Below are 21,429 nucleotides of genomic sequence, written 5' to 3' on the forward strand. Positions count from 1 at the left end.
ACTAGTGATGGGTCGTTATTCCGTTAACGTTATTTTGGAACGTTATTTTGTTGCAACGTTACGGAACGTTACTATTTATCGTATAACTCGTTACTGAGGAACGTAAAGTGGCAAGCGCTGCAACACAACAGAACAGATGAACGGAACGGATCGACCATCGATAATCATTTATGTTTAAATGAATCTATCATATATTTATAAAATGTGTTTTATTTTAAATTTTATGTTGTTTTTATTACCCCAACTTAATTATAATTTGAAAATAATCGAAAAAGCCGTTTTGATTTGTTTCAAAATAACGTTATTTAATAACGTTATTTAATAACGTTATTTTTATTCAAAGTTCCAATTTGCAACGTTATCGAATAAGAATCGTTATGCCCATCACTAGTTAGCACGAGTCTATTCAGCCAGCACGAAGGATCGTAGCTTTAAGCTATTTGTTATGTAGTTGTATAAGTTAAAGGCCTCCTGTCTATCAGTAGGATTCAGTATTTCTGGAAAGTGGCACATTAAATACCGCTGTCGAATTTCTTGATAAATTGGGCATATACACAGGAAGTGTTCCAGTGTTTCTTTGGCATCTTGATTGCACAATAAACACATTTGACTAGTATCTATACAGTATTTGTTGCCCATAGCTTTAATAATCACATGATCACCCCCTGCAAGTCTCAACTGGGCGATGACTCTCTGTTGTTGCAGAGGTAATTCCCACTTTAGGTAATTTGCTCTGTCGTTTCTTCCAGGTCTATCGAGCATTTTGTACTGGGCAATAAACATTGATCTCATTATTCTTGCGATATCAGACTCGTATTGCTCACTCTCAATTTTCTCAAAAATCGCGCCTGTTTCTGCTCTAACTGGGTCGCCATTCAACACATTCCAAAGTCCTTCAGAGTTTGTTTTAATAAATATTTCCCTCATTTTCGTGGCCCAGTTGCGACTAGGTATATTAGTAGGTTCTTCATGCAATGCCTTTAGGCGTTGTAAACATATCTTAGGGTAGAGATGGTTCCATGTCAAGAACTCTGGCCCAGAAAGTAAGCGGCTCTCTTCACGATCATGCCCTCCAGTGTAGTACTTCCTGTCTCCAGCCGCAAAGCATAGTTCGGGGTCCACTGTGGTAAAAAGAGCACCCTTCTTAAGAAAGTTCGCCAGATTTTGTCTAGCTCCGTGGTGTGATTCAGACCCCAGATGCCAGCACCATAAAGGAGAGCTACTGCTATAATGGCGTTAAAAAGCAGGATACGTTGGGACCAATCAGACATTTTACTGGAAAGTAATGTTCTCCAAACGGCGCTCAAAGACATTCTATCCCGAGCTTGGAAATATTGGACAGTAGCTGTGAACAGGCCTGAGGAAGCAAACTGAACACCCAAGTACACAAAATTCTTCACTAGTTCTAGAGGCTGACCTTTATACTTGAGCCTTCTCTGCTTTGGAATTCTGCCGCCCTGCGGAACATCATAACCTTAGTCTTTTGAACGTTGACTGTTAATTTATTCAATTCACAGTACTTTTCGAGCGTGTCTAGCATATGTTGCATTTCGACGATATCTTTTGACATCAACGTTAAGTCGTCTGCAAATAGTAGAATGTCCATGTCTTTAATCGCATTGTAATGTCCTTCCTTTATAAAAAAGTCCATAAGTCGTGGAGAAATATAATGAAGAGAAGTGGGCTCAGTGGGTCTTCCTGCAGGACTCCCTCCGTCACATTGATCTCTTCGGTTCGATGTATTTCGTCTAGCCTAATTCTCACTGATGCTTTATTATGTAAATCTTGGAGCACTCTGATTATTTTTGCACTAATTCCAGCCTGGTATAATTTAGACCACAGATTGCGTGGACCACCGAGCCAAACGCCCGACGAAAGTCAATAAATGAAGCATATAGTTTTCCCCTCTCCTTGCATAGTGCTGTGGTTATTTTTGTGCTCAAAACAAAGATATTATCCTCACAAGATCTGTGCTGTCGGAAACCAGCCTGTCCCTCCGGTAGTAGATCTACATCCTCGCACCATAAAGACAGCCTCCTTGCCAGTACAGCGGTGAATATTTTGGCATTGGCGTTAGCCAGAGCGATGCCTCGATAGTTAAGCGGATCGTTTAGGTCACCTTTTTTATGGAGCATTACTACTTCTGCCCTTGTCCAGTCTTCCGGTATTGTCCCCAAGCTGAATATCAAGTTCATTAATGCTGTGAGTTCATTGATATGACTACTTGGAAGAGCCTTATAAAAATTGATGTTCAATCCGTCCGGTCCGGGGCTCTTCTTCGACTTAGCTCGGTTAATCGCTTGCCATACCTCATCTACCATTATGTCGCCATCAAGTACTGAGTGTCTGGCGTCCAAAAATAGTATAGGTGACTGCACTTGGTTTGGCATTATGTTGGAGTAAAATTCTTGCCATTTGTGATCCGGGATAGGGCATTTATGTTTTTTTGGCCTCCTGTACTCGTTGACGACACGCCAGAATGTTCTCATATCCCTGGCTTCGACTAGTTCCTTCCGCTGCCTCTTGAGTAGCTCTTTCTTACTTCTTCGGATCATAGCTATGTAGTCATTTCTTCCCTTAATGTATACGTCTTTTGATGTTACATCTTTCCGCCTGCTCCATAATCTCTCGGTTTGTTTCACGACACATCTTTGAGTCCAGCAATCTTGAGTAAACCATTTGTCCTTTTTATGCACAGCTCAGGGTTAAAATGTACTTGTTTAACCATGCCAGCCTCCTTTGCAGCCATTTGGATAGCCGCAGTGAATCTTGCCGCTCTTGTTGTTACATCTTCATTAGTGTCGGAGACAGGCTCGAGCGCTTCAGAACTCGTGATAATATTCCGCAGCATCCTCTTTCCACCGTAATTTTTCAGAGGTTGGCTGATCGGACTCTGTCTTCTTCAGGACAGGCAGGAAAAGGCTAAGTATTAATGGTGAATGGTCCGAGGTCCCAGCGCTGACTATTTTTAAATCAGCAATAAAGGCCAGCCCTTCGAGATTTACCCAGACATGGTCTATGGTAGTGGACCCACGTCCAGCTACGAACGTAGCACAACCTTCAGGATCCGATGGCGTCCTACCATTCAACATAACAAAACCCAGGTTTTCAAAAGTTTCGAGCACCAGTTCACCTTTTTTGTTTACTAAGCTGTCTAGGGCCCCACGATTTGCAGTTAGCACAGTGTTTTCTACGGTTTCCACGTCTAACTGGTTACGTGCTCCAATTCTGGCATTAAAATCTCCTCCCACGATTACTACGTCACCACGGTTACTTTCCAGTAGGGTTTCAATCTCCTCAGCTAACATTTCAAGTCTTGACGCGTAGTGGTGGTCTTTTAAATACAACTGAAAGATAGTAACTCGCCTGGAGTCAAGCAGGAAAGAGCCAGCCATCCACGTATCGTTGGAGCTTAGTTCCCTATAGCTATTTACTTTTTTGTTGTTACATAGGAAGCAGAGGCCGCCACTAGCCCAGCCCATGGCTTTCTCTCTCACTGCAGGGACTGACGCAACATCCATATGCTTCACGAAGTATGGTAGACTAATCGATGCCGTTGTATGCCAAGTTTCTGTAAGTCCTATTAATACACTGTTCTTTAAAACTTCAATATACTCCTGTAATGTCAAATATGTTGCCAAGGCCTCTCACGTTCCAAAACACCACGTTAGCTATATTTTGTTGTGCAGGCTGGTTGCTTTGTTGGTTGTTTTGAGCCAGATCATACGCAGAGTGCTTATGGGGGTGTTTGTTTTGAGACTGCTGATTAGTTACCGTAGTAGGAAGACTAGTGTCTTGGTAAAGCAATGTCGGGGCTTCTAACTCTACCCGATTGCTCTCGTTGCTTGACTCGAAAGGGCTGCAGCTGCTCCTTTCGGTCATCCCAAACGTATCTTGCATTATCAATTGTCAGTCCCCTAAAATGAATTCGCACTTCTTTCCCTTTAGCTTCCTCTTCTCTTGCCAGATTTCGGATTTTCTCCTGGACTTTATTTCTTTCTTTCTGTTCGTTGTCCGTTAAGTCATGATTTATAAATATACACGAGCCCTGAAGTTTGGTTCTTTTAGCCGTCATTACGTTGTGCTTTCCTACTACGGTTGCCATTTTAACTATCAATAGAACAACTGCACCTTCTGTTTTGATTGGAGTTATATCCTCGATTTGATCCTCAACATCCAGGCGAGTTGATAAAAACTCTTTCACTGCATCAAAGTCTTCTGCGTTTTCCAAGCCTCTAATAACATAGTTCCGTCGCTTCTCGTTCTTCTCTCTCCGGTTCTCCTTGGGCTCCAATTTCTGTAGTCTATCCCTAAGCAACTCATTTTCTTTTTCACAGATTAGGACATGGCCATTGAAATCATCTTTAGTGGTTTGTAGTTCCTGCACTGCTTTCTTAACCTCGGCGATGTCTCTGTTCAGGCTATCCAGCATGTCCAGCTTCGCAAGTTTGCTGAGAATTAATTTCATATCGGAGCAGTTTGCTCCCTGTTTATCCCATTTATTTGTTTCCATCATATCTGGCAGCGTCCTGTTGTTGATTGCTGCGCTCCGAGTGTTCTTAACCATCTCTTTCTATTAGTTTAAATGATTATTTAAATATTTCTNCTCGAAGATGTCTCTGTTCAGGCTATCCAGCATGTCCAGCTTCGCAATTTTGCTGAGAATTCATTTCATATCGGAGCAGTTTGCTCCTTGTTTATCCCCTTTATTTGTTTCCATCATATCTGGCAGCGTCTTGTTGTTGATTGCTGCGCTTCGAATGTTCTTGACCATCTCTTTCTATTAGTTTAAATGATTATTTAAATATTTATCTTTTTTCACTTTTTATTATTAATAGAGAGTTATATTAATATTAGACTATCACAAAAAAACAGGTTATGACCTACACTAATAATTAACATTGTATTACTGAATTAGTTTATTGAACTGTATATCGATTTCCTCATACAAAGTTTTAGGTCTGAGCAGAATGAAGCTCCATTGATACACTGAATCGTCTGATTTTATGCTTGACAAACTTTTCCGCAACTGTGGTAGCTGTCTGGTTAAGAAAGGCACACGCTTTCACCTGTTTCGTAAAATATTTTAGTGCCACTGGGGTGTACTTATTTCTGTCACCAACGAGACAGTTCACTGTAACAATAGATGTTTAAAGTTAAAAGTATTTATAAATCATAGAAAGGTAAACAAGAGATAGCCCAGCCGTCCTTGATGAAACATTTTTTCTCCTTTAGGATTCAGAAAATCTTGCAGAGGTGTCCCTAAGTGTAAAGACTAGTAAAAAACATGGCAGTTATGGGGGCTGCCGATAGAAGTAAAAACTTAGAACTTTTAGTATTAAAATTTCAAATTTCACAATGTTTGAATAAAAATTATCAACATCAATCTGGTTTTCACATCTATTGACACTCCGAGCTACAATTATATGCATAAAATAATTCGAAGTGGTCTGTGTTCTGTCGAAACTGCCAGACGTGGATCGCGATTTCGATCTTTTTGGATCTCATCAGCGCGACGCAGACAGCTCCGACAGAACACAGACCAACTTTTACCTGCTGTCTTAACAGTGCGTTTTAGAAAATACNTCGCTTTAAAAAAAAAGGTTTTTGGTCAGAAAGTAATGCAAATAATGCGCAAATGTGGGTAATCAATGAGTTATCAAACATGAGCACAGATAAAGTCCAACCTTCATCTAGCCCAAATAGCCCAAGCTGCCCAAGTACTTCAATTGTTGCTGCTTTGGATAAAGACGACATTTGGGGGGTTATAGATAAAAAACTCATGGAGAGCAGTGGTCACCAAACTCCATACACTTCTGCAGCTATGATGGTTAAACAATATATTGAATTACCATATCTTGACAGAAAATGCGATCCACTTCAGTTTTGGAATGACAAAAAATATTTATTTCCGCGGTTGTCCGAAATTGCCCAAAAGTATCTTTGTATACCAGCATCGTCAGTCCCTTCAGAACGCTTATTTTCAAAAGCTGGGATTTTGTGCAATGATAGAAGAAACCGTCTAGCACCAAAAAAGATTGACCAAATTTTATTTCTCAACAGTATTCCATAATTATTTATTTTTAAAGTATTTTAACAATATTTTGTTATTTTATGTTTTATTTAACATCAATTTCAAAAAGAAAATAATATTATTTTTGTTAAATTATAAGAAGTTTATTTTAGTTTTTTTCATAAGATTTTTCCATGTTTTTTGTTAATAACTAACTGTTAGTTAACTGTCGGGAAAATATTTTTATTTTTGTTTTAAAATAATTTGACATTTTCCTTTATAGTACCTAGTACCTACGATATAATTAAGACAAAAATATAAGCATATAATTTAACTAAGAAAAAAAAATTTGTGATACTAATTATCTAATTTTCTTGAAAATATTGTGATTACTGAACTGACTGACTGTAAATGTACCTGTATACAGACAGCCACACATCAGGTTACCACAACCTGTCAAATTTCCTCAATTGATATTCAACCTAATGTGTTTGACAGTAAGATGAGAGTGGATTGAAGAAATTTGACAGTTTTGTATACTTTGATCTGTGGCTGTACATAGATACTTGCATCATAATGTGAGTCTGATTTTATTTTAAGAAGACTGCTATATAATTTCATAGTTTCATTGATAGTAAATATTATTTTCAATTAAAATTCGAGCCAAAAATACTTAAATAAATGATTCGATTTCAAACAATAACTTTTTTTGTTTCTCTAGTTAGTAGGTATAACTCTTCCAATACATTATGAATAAATAATATAAAAAAATAAAGAATTAAAACAGATAAAAACATAATAAAATTTGTCTGTTCCAATTTTTTAAAGTATTTATGCAAATCTGAGGGCTTCAATTGGTAAAAAATCAAAAAAAATCATTCACTCTCTGATCCAGTTAACTCGAGTTGAACTCGAGTTGAACTGGAGTTACGTGAATTTTAACTCAGGTCAAATCGAGTTTGGTTTTTTCCGAGTTGGCCCATCACTAATTGCAAAATAACTTGCCTTGTGCATATGCTTCTAGAGCGTTCACAGAAACACAGTGCGGCTATGCACAAATTGAAAAGGAACTTTTGGCTATCGTGGTAGGAATGGAAAAATTCCATCAGTTTGTGTTTAGTAAACGAATAACCGTTGAAACTGATCATNTTGTCGTGTCGGGGTGTCAAATCACACTCTTCGAATGCTTACAGAACTTAAATCTAGGTACCTAAATAGAAATATCTACAAAAAGGGGCACAACCACTTGCCTTCGGATGACTTCCCGCTGTTCCATTTATGGTCATGCCATTCGGTGTATAACTTTAGCAAGTGACAATAAATGGGTTTAAAGTAACCTAAGACAAAAATATCTACAGGGTGTTAAAACATGAAATATACATTTACAGGGCGTAAACATGCCCCCGGCCTTGGCAAAATTGCCGAAATAATAAAAAAAGAGTGTATTAAAGTGGTTATGACTTTCTTATAACTATAGACACAATGTAAGATAAATGAAAAGAAAATGTAAACCATAAACTATTAATAAAATTTCAACATCTCGTTACTAAATTTGAATTAAACCTATAACGTTAACTTATATATACAAATGCTCATTAATTGGTATCTTTTCTTATTTCGTCATCGTTCGTTGTTAATGAACATATTTTAGAAAAGGATCGTATTATGACGCCACTAGATGTTTGCACTTTGAAAACTCGCGCTACACCATCGCGACCACAAATCACTTCAGTGATTTGGCCAAGCTTCCACTTCATGGACGGCAAATTGTCCTCTTTGATTAGTACTAGTTGGTTTTCGACAACGTTATCACCATTGCTGGAGGTCCATTTGGTTCTTTTCTGCAGCTCCGAAATGTACTCTTTATTCCAACGTTCCCACATATGTTGCGATAGTTATTGCGTCAGCTAATAGAGTGTAAGTCGATTTATCCGGATATCGGTGAATTGGTTTCCGTCTGTTGTAGTTATAGGGCGGCCAATAAGAAAATGTGCTGGTGTTAAGACGGTGTAATCGTTGGGGTCGGTTTATAGCGGCGTCAACGGGCGCGAATTTATTATTGCCTCATTCTGGGTTAATAACGAATAAAATTATTCATAAGTAAGGTGTGCGTTTGATAAAACTCTTTTAAGATGATGCTTGATTAGTTTGAGTCCCGCTTTCCAGAGACCCCCGAAATGAGGTGCGTATGGAGGTGAAAATTTCCATTCTATTTCGTCTTTAGACAATGACTCAATAATGGCATTTTTGTTTGATTTTAGGAATGAACTTAGCTCCTTAAAATGAGACAAAGTTTTTACCGTTGTCCGAAAAAATTTGTTGGAGTTTTCCCCTGCGTGATATGAATCGTTTTAATGCTAGTAAAAATGTTTCTTTCGACAAATCGGTAACTAGCTCAATGTGGACAGCCTTAGTACTAAAGTATATAAAAATGCAAATGTAACCTTTGGTCAGTTTACAACCGCGACCCTTTCGGTTTTGAAGCAGGTTTGGACCTGCATAGTCAACTCCGTTTACGGTAAAAAGTGGCCCTGGCATTAGGCGCTGCGAGGGTAAATTTCCCATGATCGGCTCTATGCCTCTTGGTTTTAGCTCGAAAGCAAACTCTGCAATTATGAACTGTGCGCCTGGCTAAGTTCTTCCCCCTACTGGCGAATAGGTTTCGCGAACATCTGCCAAGAGTAGTTGTGGACCGGCATGAAACAATTTTTTATGATGTGAATAATGAAAAATAAGTTTTGTAAGTTTGTGACTGGATGAAATAATGATTGGATGTTTTTTGTCGTAAGAAAATTGAGAATTCAGTTTTTCATTTTGCTTGAACGTTTAAGGGGGGTTTTATCCGCCAATTGCTGTATCTCGTTGCCGAAGGTTTCGCCTTCAAAACGTAATTAAAGACTAGAAGTGGTCCTAAATTGTGTTGGTCCTTTTTGACCTTGCAATTTTTTATGAATCTCAACACATATGCGGAGCTTCTTTTTAGTCTGAGTAGATTTGAAAAGTTTTGAAATAGAAATAAGTTTGTATGCAGAATAAATGATGATACTTGTTTCTATATATCTGGANTTTGTATGCAAAATAAAAGATGATATTTATTTCTTTATATCTGGAATTTCTTTAAGCGGTGTAAGTTCCAAAAGGGGCCAATTTTCACGAGACTTGGTTAGCCATTCGGGACCATGCCACCATAGTTTACAACCCAACAAATTTTCAAGCGATACGCCCCTTGATAGCAAATAGATTCTTGGATTTCGTTAATCCGATTACTAACAAATGTTTTAAGCTGATTTGCTAGCTTCTTTAGCCAGCATAGGACTATGGACGAGTCCGTATGTAAGTAATTTGGTCTCGTTGTGTGTTCTGATGTTGAGGTGGTTAAATAATAGAATGCGGAGTAAACGATAACAAACCTTAATAAACAAGAACGAAAAATGAAGACTAGAATTAAGAATGTAGAATGGTGAAGTTTAAATTAGGAAGGATAAGTCAGAACTGATTTTAGTTTTTGAAAAGAGATCGTAAGAAGGATGATAAGGAGGAGTTAGAAATAAGTTAATTAAAGTAGGGAACCAATAAGATACCAGTAAAATCTGAAAATTTAGTCTAGAAGAAATACCGAGAAGTTAAGTTTGACCCCAAATCACCGAAGAAACTGACCATAAAACTGCAATTAGGAAAAGGTAGAATTATAGACGTCATGCAGTTAGTATACAGAGTTGAATTGTTAAAAGGGTGATAGGAAAGTACATAGGCAATTAAATAGTCGTTTAGCTAGAAGAATAGGTATAGAGTAGGTATAGAATAGAGTAAGTATAGAAATAGAATTATAAGAAAAGAATATTTACACAATAATAATACAATAATACAGAAATTCCAAACACACAAATACATGCATTTCACAGACATACCAAAAAATATATACAACCACACACTCAATACCTTACTCTAAAAAATTAATTACTTTCTTAAAAACTATCAAATCGCCACAACACCCCCCTGCCAGTAACATCACGCAAATCATGTATATTGCAGACGATCTGGGAAATGAACACGTCTTCCAAAACGGGTATGTGTTTGTTTGTTTTGGACTACATTTGGTTGGATAGGTGTTTCGGATTGCTGCTGCAGGTATGCTGGTTTCAACCTGTCTATAGACACCGTGACTTCGCGACCACGAATCAAAACTACGAATGTTTTGTCGGATCTTCTCCGTACCGTGAAAGGACCTTCGTAGGGTTGTTCTAGAAGTCCTTTTGGTCCGTCACGCCTTACGAAAACTAAGTCGGTGGTGGCAAGGTCCTTGAATACAAAAGGAGTTTTCTTTCCATGCCTGGTTCCCTCTGTCGGGCGTAACAGCTGCGTGTGTCGGCGCAAATTCTGGACAAAGTCGGCTTGAGTATTAGCGTCGGGTTCCTGTGATGCTGTAATGAACTCTCCTGGTAAACGTAGCGGTTCTCCATAGACCATCTCAGCGATTGTACTTTGAAGATCATCCTTCCATGCTGCTCGGATACCAAGCATAACTGCGGGGAGGGTTTCGGTCCAGGAAGGATTCCCGTGACATTTGATTGCCGCCTTTAGTTGCCTGTGAAACCTTTCCACCATTCCATTGGCTGCCGGGTGATACGCGGTTGTTCGATAATGAGTTACACCTAATAGGTTATACCTAATAGGTTATTTAATCGCCTAAATAGACGTTACTCAAACTGTCGGCCTTGGTCGGTAGTTATTCGCAGTGGGGTGCCAAATCTTCAAACCCAATTACTGAAGAAGGCACGGGCAACTGTTTCGGCTTCTTGGTTCTCGATTGGTATTGCTTCTGGCCAACGGGAAAATCGGTCCACACACGTTAAACAATATCTGTAGCCTTCGGAAATTGGTATTAGGACGATATCTATGTGAACGTGCTCAAACCTATTCGACGGCAGGACAAAGGTTCCAGGAGGAGATGACACATGGCGAGTTATTTTGGCGCGTTGACATTCCAGACAATTTCGGGACCATGTTCGGCAATCCTTTTTGATCGAGGGCCATACGAAACGCTGGGATACCAGTTTGACGGACGCGTTTATTCCAGGGTGAGAGAGACCATGCAACTTGTCAAAAATAGCACGCCTAAATAGTGATGTCACGAAGGGACGTACTCTACATGTAGACAGTACAAGGATGTTTTTGAGCCTGGAATTTCGACGAGCTTTAACTGCAGTCCACTGGGTGATCTCTGTAGAAGTTTCGTCAATTCTTCGTCCTTTAGTTGAGCAGCTGCCAGTTCGCTGAAGTTGATAATTGGCTCTACCACTGCGATACGCGAGAGTGCATCTGCAACGGTATTGTCTTCTCCTGCTACGTGCTGAATATTAGTAGAAAATTATCCGATGAAGTTCAGATATCTAAACTGTCGCGGTGTGCACTGGCTGTCTTTTTTCTTGAAGGCAAATAATATAGGTTTGTAGTCTGTGTATATAGAGAATGTTCTCCCTTCAACCAGATAGCGGAAGTATTTGACGGCTTCGTATATTGCCTACAACTCCCGGTCATACGCAGAATATTTCTTTTCAGCACTGTTAAGTTTCCTGGAAAAGAATCCCAATGGTTGCCAAGCATTGTCGACTCGCTGTTGTAGGGCCGCGCCAACTAATAGATCGGACGCATCACAAAAAACTGCCAAAGGAGCGTTTGGTATTGGATGAGATACCATGGTGGCTTGAGACAAACTTTTCTTGGTAGCTTCGAATGCCGTTTTCGCTGACGGTGTCCAGGAGATAGGCGTCTTTCCTTTCAAATTTCCTTGGAGTAGATCGTTCAACGGTGCTTGAATCTGGGCAGCCTTCGGTATGAAACGTCTGTAGAAATTTAACATACCTAGGTACTGCCGAAGTTGCTTTACCGTCTCTGGTGGCGGAAACGATCGAATAACCTCGACTTTATCAGGGAGAGAGAGAGAGAGAATTTTAACATGGCTTCGAACTTCCGTTTTGCCACTTGTAGTTTCTCTGGTGCTAATCGTTTCGGTTTGTGGGACACTGGTGAGCCTAGTGTTGTTCGGATATGGGTTGCGTTTGATGTTTCCGCTAATTGATGGTGCCATTGGGTCGAGTGATTTCAGGGAATTTAGTTAAGATTTCGTGGAACTGACTGGATCCTGTGATGAATTTGACTGATTGCACCTTCTCCTTCACTGCTTGTCCCTGAACGGTGAGAAGGGTTGTTCCATCGATGAGTTTTTTATTTCTAGCATCTACCAATAAATTGTAAAATGCGAGAAAATCTACACCGATTATAGGTTTAGTCACGTCCGCTATCACGAAACTCCAGGAAAAGTCCCGGCGAAGTCCGAAGTTGAGGGTCAGCGTAATGGTACCATAAGTAGCGAGGGTTGTTCCATTCGCAGCAGACAACTCGTATGAGGATTTTTCTCGAGGACCACGTACTTGGGAACGTGGAAATACACAAAGATCTGCGCCCGTGTCCACCAAAAATTGCATGTTCGTGCCTGAGTCGGTGATAAAAATGCGGCGTGAAATGTTAAATTGGCTGTCGTTTGCCGCCATTAACGACTGCCGCTGGCGTTTCCCTGGTTACGCATTTGTCATAAATGCATGTAACCGGGGATGTGTACATTTATTTGCGCGGGAACTATATCTGCGATGATGATACCAGCAGAGTCCATCGGGATGGTGGCGGTTCCGGGATCTCGATCGTGGACGGGAGCGTGACCTTTCTCGGAAACAGGTCTCACTTTTTAATTCCGACACTTCTTGGCGCAGGGATGAAATTTGCTGTTGGAGTGTGACCGTTAATTGTTGCAGTTGAGCGGCTAGGACATCACCAGCTGAAGGGGTTGCTTCCGCTTCGGCTATTTTGGCAAGAGATAAGTCTCGATGTGCTGCTAGGATAGCTTGCATATTGGGCGGAAGACGGGCAAACCACAATGTCCGCAGCATGGTGTCGGGAACGGTCGGACCAGCGAGAGTTTGCAAGTGGCGCAGAAATTGGGAAGGCTTCCTGCCGCCCATTTCTTCCAATTCTAGCAGGCGCCGCGTTTTTTGCTCTCGGGACGTGCTGAGGCGTTTTATAAGTTCAGATTTTAACACACCGTACGCGTTGGTCGTGGGTTTGTTCACTATTATATCGCGCACTTCTAACGCATACCGCGGTTCTAACACTCCGGTAATGTACCCAAATTTGGTCGCATCCTTTGTCACTCCGGCTGTTGTAAAGTTCTCTTCAACCATCGAAAACCATAGTTCTGGATCGTTCGAGCGTGACTAATTGCGAAGCCATTTTCCAGCACGTTTAATTGTTCTTCTGAATAAGCCATTTCACTTAAATTACGGTCACTAAAATCTAGTCTATTTACACTTAAATCTACCGCACAAGATGTTACACTAAAATGTTACTCAAAAAAGTACTTACAATTGTCTGTCACCTCTCACTAATATTAACAGTTAGGACTTAACACAACACTGACGCACAAAAAAAACTACGGGGTCACCACTTTGGTCTCGTTGTGTGTTCTGATGTTGAGGTGGTTAAATAATAGAATGCGGAGTAAACGATAACAAACCTTAATAAACAAGAACGAAAAATGAAGACTAGAATTAAGAATGTAGAATGGTGAAGTTTAAATTAGGAAGGATAAGTCAGAACTGATTTTAGTTTTTGAAAAGAGATCGTAAGAAGGATGATAAGGAGGAGTTAGAAATAAGTTAATTAAAGTAGGGAACCAATAAGATACCAGTAAAATCTGAAAATTTAGTCTAGAAGAAATACCGAGAAGTTAAGTTTGACCCCAAATCACCGAAGAAACTGACCATAAAACTGCAATTAGGAAAAGGTAGAATTATAGACGTCATGCAGTTAGTATACAGAGTTGAATTGTTAAAAGGGTGATAGGAAAGTACATAGGCAATTAAATAGTCGTTTAGCTAAAGAATAGGTATAGAGTAGGTATAGAATAGAGTAAGTATAGAAATAGAATTATAAGAAAAGAATATTTACACAATAATAATACAACAATACAGAAATACCAAACACACAAATACAAGTACTAAAGTTTTCACAGACATGCCAAAAAATATACACAACCACACACTCAATACTTCACTCTAAAAAATTAATTATTTTCTTAAAAACTATCAAATCGCCACAGTAACAATTATTAAATAGTAATTGGTTTCAGTGGGGCGACTTTACTCTTTGCGCATAATAGGCGAGAACTTCTTTTATTGTTTTTATCAGTGGATATGATGTAGACGCACCCCCCATAAGCCTTTTCGATGGCGTCTGCAAATCCGTGTAATTCAATATGTGTAGGATTTTGTAATTTTACCAGGCGCTCGATTTTAAGATTGTTCAAAATTGGCAATTTTTGTCTTAAATTTATAAATGATGTTTTCATGTGCACTGGAACCGGATCGTCCCAGGAAATTTGTTCAAGCCATAAATTTTGAAGAATTATTTTGAAAGTAATTATACAAGGAGTGACACGTCCTAGGGGGTCAAACACTTGTGAGATATCGGACAAGATACGACGCTTTGTTATTATTGTCTCTTTCTTTAAACTGAGTTAAGGGACTGATGCTATAAAGTAATAAATCCTGATGAGGCGACCAGGTCAATCCGAGCGTTTTGGAGTTTTCGTTCTCACCGAAATTTATTATTGTAGCTGCAGATGGACCATCACAAATATTTTTTAGAATTTCAGGGTTATTAGAATAGAACTTTCTTAGACAAAACCCACCTTGTTTTAGTGCATTGGATATCTTATGACATGCATCCTGAGCCTCATTGATTGAATCAAACCCCGTTAATAAATCGTCCACATAAAAATCAGTGAGAATGATGTTTGAAATATTAATATCAGTACTGGAATAGTCCAAGCCTAACGTGTGAAGACATTTGATAGCGAGATACCAGGAGCATTTCATGCCATATGTGACGGTTGTTAGCTTAAAGGCCTTTAACGGTTCTACGGGAGAATCGCGCCAAAGAATGCATTGCAAAGAGCGTTGGTTCTCGTGAACCAAAATTTGGCAGTACATTTTCTCAACGTCCGCACTTACGACGTATGTATGTAATCGAAATCTTAATAAAATAAATAATAAGTCGTCCTGCAAGGTGGAACCAGTCATTTGTAAGTCATTCGAGGAATATCCCGAGGATGTTGCGGCGGAGCAATCGAAAACCACTCGGAGGCGCGTAGTTAATGAGTTTTCTTTTAAAACACTATGATGGGGCATGAAATAAAATTTTTCGCGAAGCTCATTGAGAGGTTCGAAATTATTTACATGTTGCATATGTCCGAGATCGATGTATTCATGTATAAAATCAGTGTAAAGTTGTTTTACTTTAGGATTTAAATCTAATTTTTTCTCTAAATTAAAAAACCGTTTTCTTGCAATGTGGTACGAATTGCCTTTGAACTTGAGCTTCGGCAGATGACGTTAAAAAATTGCATTTTATTTCGTTACGCGCTGGAAATGGTGTCAAGTACGGCCCTGCTATTACCCAACCAAATACTGTTTGGTATATTATCGGCTTATTTTTACCCAAAGTGAAAGTTTTCTAACACAAAAGGCTCCAAAATAAGTCACTACCAATAAGAATATCAACAGTTTGGGGTTTAAAAAACATGTGGTCGGCCAGCGGTAAATGCTCTGGAACGTTTAAGTGTTGTACGTTTAAGGGTATGGCAGGTATAGAACCCGAAATTTCAGGAACAACAAAGCACTGTAGACGTGCCTGAAAATTGTTTATTTTGGAGGATATTTTTAAATGGCATCTCTTTTCTAATTTGCAAGAAGTATTCATTATGCCGGACACTGTCCAATTAACCTGATCTGTTGGAAGGCCTAATTTCTTATGCAATTCAGAGGATATAAATGAACTTTGAGAACCGCTATCTAAAAGTGCTCTTGCTGTATGTGTTTTGTTGTATTTGTCATAAATGTTTATTAGAGCGGTTGATAAGACTACCTGGCCCGATACCGCGACGTTAGGGAATGAGCAACTTGTTAACGAAGTAGACGTTTCGATGGGGTTTGAAGCGACAGAATTAGAATTAATTTCCCGTGAGCGCTCAATGCCTTGAGCACGATTGGTATGTACCAATGTGTGATGCCGTCCATTGCATGACTTACAGGAAGTAGTGTGACGACAATTTTTATTGTCGTGGCTAGACTTTAAACAATTGATGCATAATGACGCGTTTTCAGCCCTTTCTAATTTTTCATTAGATAAACTCATAAATTCGGTTTTACATATGGAACACTGTGGGTTTTGATATGACTTACTGTGAGTTTTATTTTGGTTTGACGTGTGCTTGTTTGAATAGTTTGATGCGTGATGTGATGAATAATACCCGCGCGTATGACTGTATGTGCCTGTTCGCGAATTATTGTTAGATGAAGTGTTGTGATGAGCCCTTTTTTCAGCTTGATTAGTTTGTAAAGTCACTAATAAATCGGCGCGTGCCTTCAAAAAGGTCTTAAGATCACTAAATGAAGGTATTTCTTTATTGGCATTTGCTTTTGCGTTTTCCCACTTGCGCAAAGTGGATGAATCTAATTTGGTTGTTACAATGTGAATAAGTAACACGTCCCAGTGATCGATTTGTTGTCCCATTTGTTGGAGAGAATGTAAATGTTTGGAATATGTGTCGATTAGATTGCGTAATTTATGTGACGATTCTTTATGCATGATTTTCAAATTAAAAAGGGATTTTACATGGTTGAATACTAATAGGCGTTTATTGTCGTATCTTTCGCGAATGAGCTTCCAAGCTACAACATAGTTGTTGTTTGTAAATTCAATTGAACGGATAACTTGCGCAGCACCCGCTTCTAACGAGGATCTTAAGTAATGAAATTTTTGGATATTGTCCAAAGCTTCATTTCTATGCACTAATGATTCGAATAAATCAGCAAACTCTAACCAGTTTTGATAAGAACCATTGAATTTAAGAATTTCGAAAGGTTTCAATTTTATGCCTGCAAGTTTAACATTGTTAGGTTCGCGTGAATTGCTAACCATGGAATTGGAGTTTGTCATTGTCCGAAGTTATTGTAAAATTTTTTATAATACCCTTGGCTATTGCCATTTGCGTATGAAAATTTGATTCAAATGCCTCGCGCTCTGCATATTCAAGTTGTATTAAATCTTCATCAGTTGTTTTTTCCTCAATTAAACTCTGTACATTTTCAAACTCAAAAATGATGTTTTTTGAATGATTTAAAACATTTCTTGCAGACCCAAAATGCCTACCTCATCCAGAATCTCTGGTGCGCCTTAAATGTTTGCTGAAAACTTCCCATAATTTGTGACCTTAGCTTTAATTCCACCACGTTTTCTTTTTAACTCTTCTAAAGAAAGTGACGTAACATCTGCCATTTTGATCCCTTGAGAGTAATGATAATGAATAATATAATAATGAAGATACTGTAAGTGAAATGAATAAATGTATGAATTGTATGACGATTAACTTGGAAATTATTATGGTATGACGATATAAATTGACTGCACAACCTTAGCTTTAGAGAATTCTCCATCAAAACCCGAAACTTAAGACAACAACAATTATCGCTAATGAATGTGTGGAAGGAACGATCTCACCTTATGATTTGTGAATTGTGTTGCAGTTATGTATTTGCTGTCCTCAGACTTCGTTTTCCTCGAGTCCAGGTGGGAAGCGATTGCGTATTATCCTACCTGCGATCGTGTGTAATGCTCGGGATGCTTGGATTGCTTGATTACTGCTCTCGCATCAAGTCACTGCTGATAAACCTTTGTACACACACGATAACCTTTAAGCGATTGATGATTTCGACTTTGTTAGTTTTCACGGATAATTATTTATTTTATTTTTACTCCGATTCGACGCTATCCGGCTCGAAGGACCATTAAATGTTTTTGCGTTGATGATTGTCGGAATAAAAGTCGGCAGAGTGAACTTAACAATTACTTTATTAACGAAATCTATACTGGACTATAGAGAATTCGAGGTTGTCATGTCGGGGTGTCAAAATCACACTCTTCGAATCCTACAGAACTTAAATCTAGGTACCTAAACAGAAATATCTACAAAAAGGGGCACAACCACTTGTCTTAGGATGACTTCCCGCTGTTACACTTATGGTCATGCCGTTCGGTGTATAACTTTAGCAAGTGACAATAAAAGGGTTTAAAATAACCTAGGACATAAAGACATCTACAGGGTGTTGAGACATGAAATATACGTTTACAGAGCGTAAACACAGGAGAATAATAATATTAGAGGTAAAATAATTGTCGATCTTAACTTATTTATGCTGTGGTCTTGTTCAATAAGAACATCTGTTTATAAAGAAATATCGTTTCGGAATATTATCTATGACAAAATAATTTCCGTTCTTGAAAAAAAATATCAGTTAACACGTATCACACGAATATATTGCAGCTGTGTCTATACTACTAACAATTATTAAAAAAGTTCACTTTTGCGATGGATTCTTCATCTTATTCAAAGAATGCGGAAATTTCCGAAAAAAAAACAGGGAACAATAAATAATACGTTGGATACAATTAATAAGATGGCAACGTGTGACCAATTTAAACCAATTCTATATATAAGACATGGTAAAGGATCAGCCTCTTCCAGTAATCAACATCTATCGCACCAAAACAAGACATGGTAAATGTGTAGTGGTTGAAACCGAAAATACAATCTACTTGCCGAAGCGAATATACAAGTGCCTCACTGACGAACGCATAGAATGTATGGAACATTGCCATATTACATACAAGGGAAGTAAAGACGTCGGCAAAGATAACGAAGCGAAATGGCTTAATAATTTTTTGTTGTTTTTTTTTAAATATATTTTACTATTTATTNTTTTTTGTAAAATATATTTTACTACTTATTTGTTTAATATCTTAATAAAAAACTGTGTAATGGAGCATAAAGAGTTTTTTTTTAACTTATTTGAACAAAGCCAACATCAATTTGAAAATGCAAAATCCAGATTCGAATTGGAACAACTTCGAAATCAAAATAAAAAAAATATTCGATTATTAATGCAAAAGATTAAAGCTTGTCATAACGAAAATTCTCATATAAGCCTAAAAAGAGCATTGGAAAATATACTGTGTAAATTTAAATCTCTAAATCTAAAATTAATGTTAAAAATACTAAGTAACGGGCCTGTGTCTTTGCTTCCCACCGTTGACAATAAAAGAAAAACGAGAACGAAAGAACAAGCAGGTTGTTCATATAATACCCCGGAAAATAGGAATAGATCAAGTTCTAGAAGCAGTAGAATTCGATGAAAAGGGGTAAGATTTTTTTATAATATTAATTACAATATTTTATATTTCACATTTTTCTAGATTTCTTCCGCTTTTAAATTTCGTATTCGTACAGGAGTTATAAAAAACTTAACACACAAAGAGCCGAAAGTTTTCTTAGAGGACTGCCTCGAATTTATTTCGTCTTGATTGAAAAATGTACTCAAAACAATGATAAAAGTCCGGTGGAAAAAAACGTATTAAACATTCGGAACGATGATCGAAGGTGCTTTTTTTGGTATCTAATGGCTCATCAAATCCCGGCTACGAACAAACCTGAATTAGTGAGTTCTTATCCTCAAGAGTTGCATTCATTTTTTTAATTTACAAGGAATAAATATGCCAGTGATTATTGCAAACATTTGAACGTCAAAATCCTTAATTTTCCATAAATGTATTTTTCCTCGATAGAAAAAACAATGAAATTGCTGGTCCTACCACACTAAATGTGATAAAGAATATCACGTCAATTTACTATACTTGCAAAAGAAAAGCAAAGCGCATTATTGTTTAATTCTGAATTTAGCGACCATAATTAACAACCAAAAAAATCAAAGTCATCATCGTGTGCGATCGTTGTTTAAATTACTTTTATAGTATAGAAAAGTATGAACTTCATCAGCAGGATTGTAAACTTTTTGACTCTGTTCGTGTTAAATAAATCGAAAGCAGTATTAAAATTTAAACATTATCGAGTAATATTGCGCAAATCGTTTGTAATATATTGCGACTTTACCATGCCCATATCGCATAAGTCAAATCCGCTTTCATTGTACGCTTATAATTATCAACAACACGTAGCATACAGCGTTGGCTATTATACTGTATGCTCTTTTAATGCTGCCTATAACAAATTATATCTTTTCCGCGGAGCAAATCCCGCTGATTGGTTTGTATCGCAATTGAAAGCAAAGAGTCAAAGAATTTACAACATTCTGTCTTCGGAAAGTTCTCATTCTCTGATTCCCCGCAACGAAGAGGAATTAGAACAACATGAATTAACAAACGAATGTCCTAATTGTTCTCTGTCATTCAATCCGAAGGTAAAGCATCACTGTCACTATACCGGAAAATATATCGCAAGTATTTGTAGTAATTGTAATTTGCAGATAAAAAGAAATTTTGAAGTAAAAGCGGTTTTTCCATAATTTAAATTATGACTTGCACCGTTTTTTTCAAGAACTGGTTGCAGAGGCGAACGTTAAACTTATTCCTTCTTTTAACTGCCGAAAAATACATATCGTTATCAGTTTATTTTGGATTAGTTTGTTTGGTGTTTATCGACCTTTATCGTTTCCTACCCGTCAGTTTAGACAATTTAGTGAAAATTTTGTCCAGCGATAAACTAAAACATACTTCTCAGTTCTTTCCTATTATCGAACAGTTTGATCTAGTCAAGAGAGAAGGTGTGTTTTGTTATGATTATGTAAATTAATAGACATCGTTAGAAAATAGCAGTTTAACTCCTATTGAGTAAATTAAAAGACGAAAATGTTTCTAGCGAAGATTATGCGCATGTATTAAAGATATGGGATTTGTCTAACTGTAGAAATTTGGGCGAATATTCTAATCTATATTTGAAAACGGACATTTTGCTATTAACGGACATATTTGAAAATTTTAGAACTTTCAGAATGACCTATTATGGTTTAGATGCTGCCGAATTTTTAACAACACCCAATCTTGCTTATTCAAGTGCTCTTAAAACAGCTAAAGCACGCATAGATTTACTTAGGGACATTGAAATGATATTACTTTTTGAAAAGGCAATAAGAGGCACCATAACTCATTCCGTACATAGGTATGTCAAATGTAATAATCTTAAATTTCCTAATACATCTGATTCAAGCGAAAAAGTCAGCTATTTAATGGATTGGGACGTGAATTCTCTCTATGGTTATGCTCAATGCCAAGCATTACCGACTAGTAAGTCCGATAATAACTTATCTTATGCTTTGGAGGTTAATTTAGAATATCCGCAACATTTACACCCTTTGTGTATCTATTATCTATGATTTACACACTCAAGATTCTCATATACAATTTCCTTTTTGTGCCGAACATATAACTCCGAAGGAAAGCAATTTGCAAAA

The 21,429-nt window shown here is 37.9% G+C and overlaps 3 protein-coding genes across 3 annotated transcripts in view; 1 reads left to right on the plus strand and 2 right to left on the minus strand.

The window, feature by feature from the left end:
* The window catches only part of LOC108745096 (cubilin homolog), a 72,559-nt gene extending 71,848 nt beyond the window's left edge, over positions 1 to 711 (plus strand). The window contains 1 exon segment of the mRNA XM_025975738.1: positions 706 to 711. Within this exon segment, the coding sequence (XP_025831523.1) occupies positions 706 to 711 (6 nt within the window).
* Positions 712 to 10,030: 9,319 nt separating this feature from the next.
* Positions 10,031 to 10,618, minus strand: LOC108745098. The gene has a single exon (XM_018481165.1). The coding sequence runs from the start codon at positions 10,616 to 10,618 to the stop codon at positions 10,031 to 10,033; it is 588 nt and encodes a 195-aa protein (XP_018336667.1).
* A 1,466-nt stretch (positions 10,619 to 12,084) lies between these two features.
* Positions 12,085 to 13,248, minus strand: LOC112904784. The gene is made up of 2 exons (XM_025975739.1): positions 12,753 to 13,248; positions 12,085 to 12,251 (listed from the first exon to the last, which is right to left on the minus strand). The coding sequence occupies exons 1-2, from the start codon at positions 13,246 to 13,248 to the stop codon at positions 12,085 to 12,087; spliced, it is 663 nt and encodes a 220-aa protein (XP_025831524.1).
* Positions 13,249 to 21,429: the final 8,181 nt, after the last annotated feature.

The sequence above is a fragment of the Agrilus planipennis genome, unplaced genomic scaffold (genome assembly GCF_000699045.2).
Source record: "Agrilus planipennis isolate EAB-ADULT unplaced genomic scaffold, Apla_2.0 scaffold37, whole genome shotgun sequence".
NCBI lineage: Eukaryota > Metazoa > Arthropoda > Insecta > Coleoptera > Buprestidae > Agrilus > Agrilus planipennis.

Bases quoted from the DNA above. Each gene is read 5' to 3' on its own strand.
- LOC108745098 (XM_018481165.1), bottom strand. From the start codon at position 10,618: ATGGTGGAAAGGTTTCACAGGCAACTAAAGGCGGCAATCAAATGTCAC.
- LOC112904784 (XM_025975739.1), bottom strand. From the start codon at position 13,248: ATGGTTGAAGAGAACTTTACAACAGCCGGAGTGACAAAGGATGCGACC. The intron at 12,252-12,752 runs GTGAGACCTGTT...ATTTATTGGTAG, and splicing joins AGAAGTGTCGGAATTAAAAA to ATGCTAGAAATAAAAAACTC.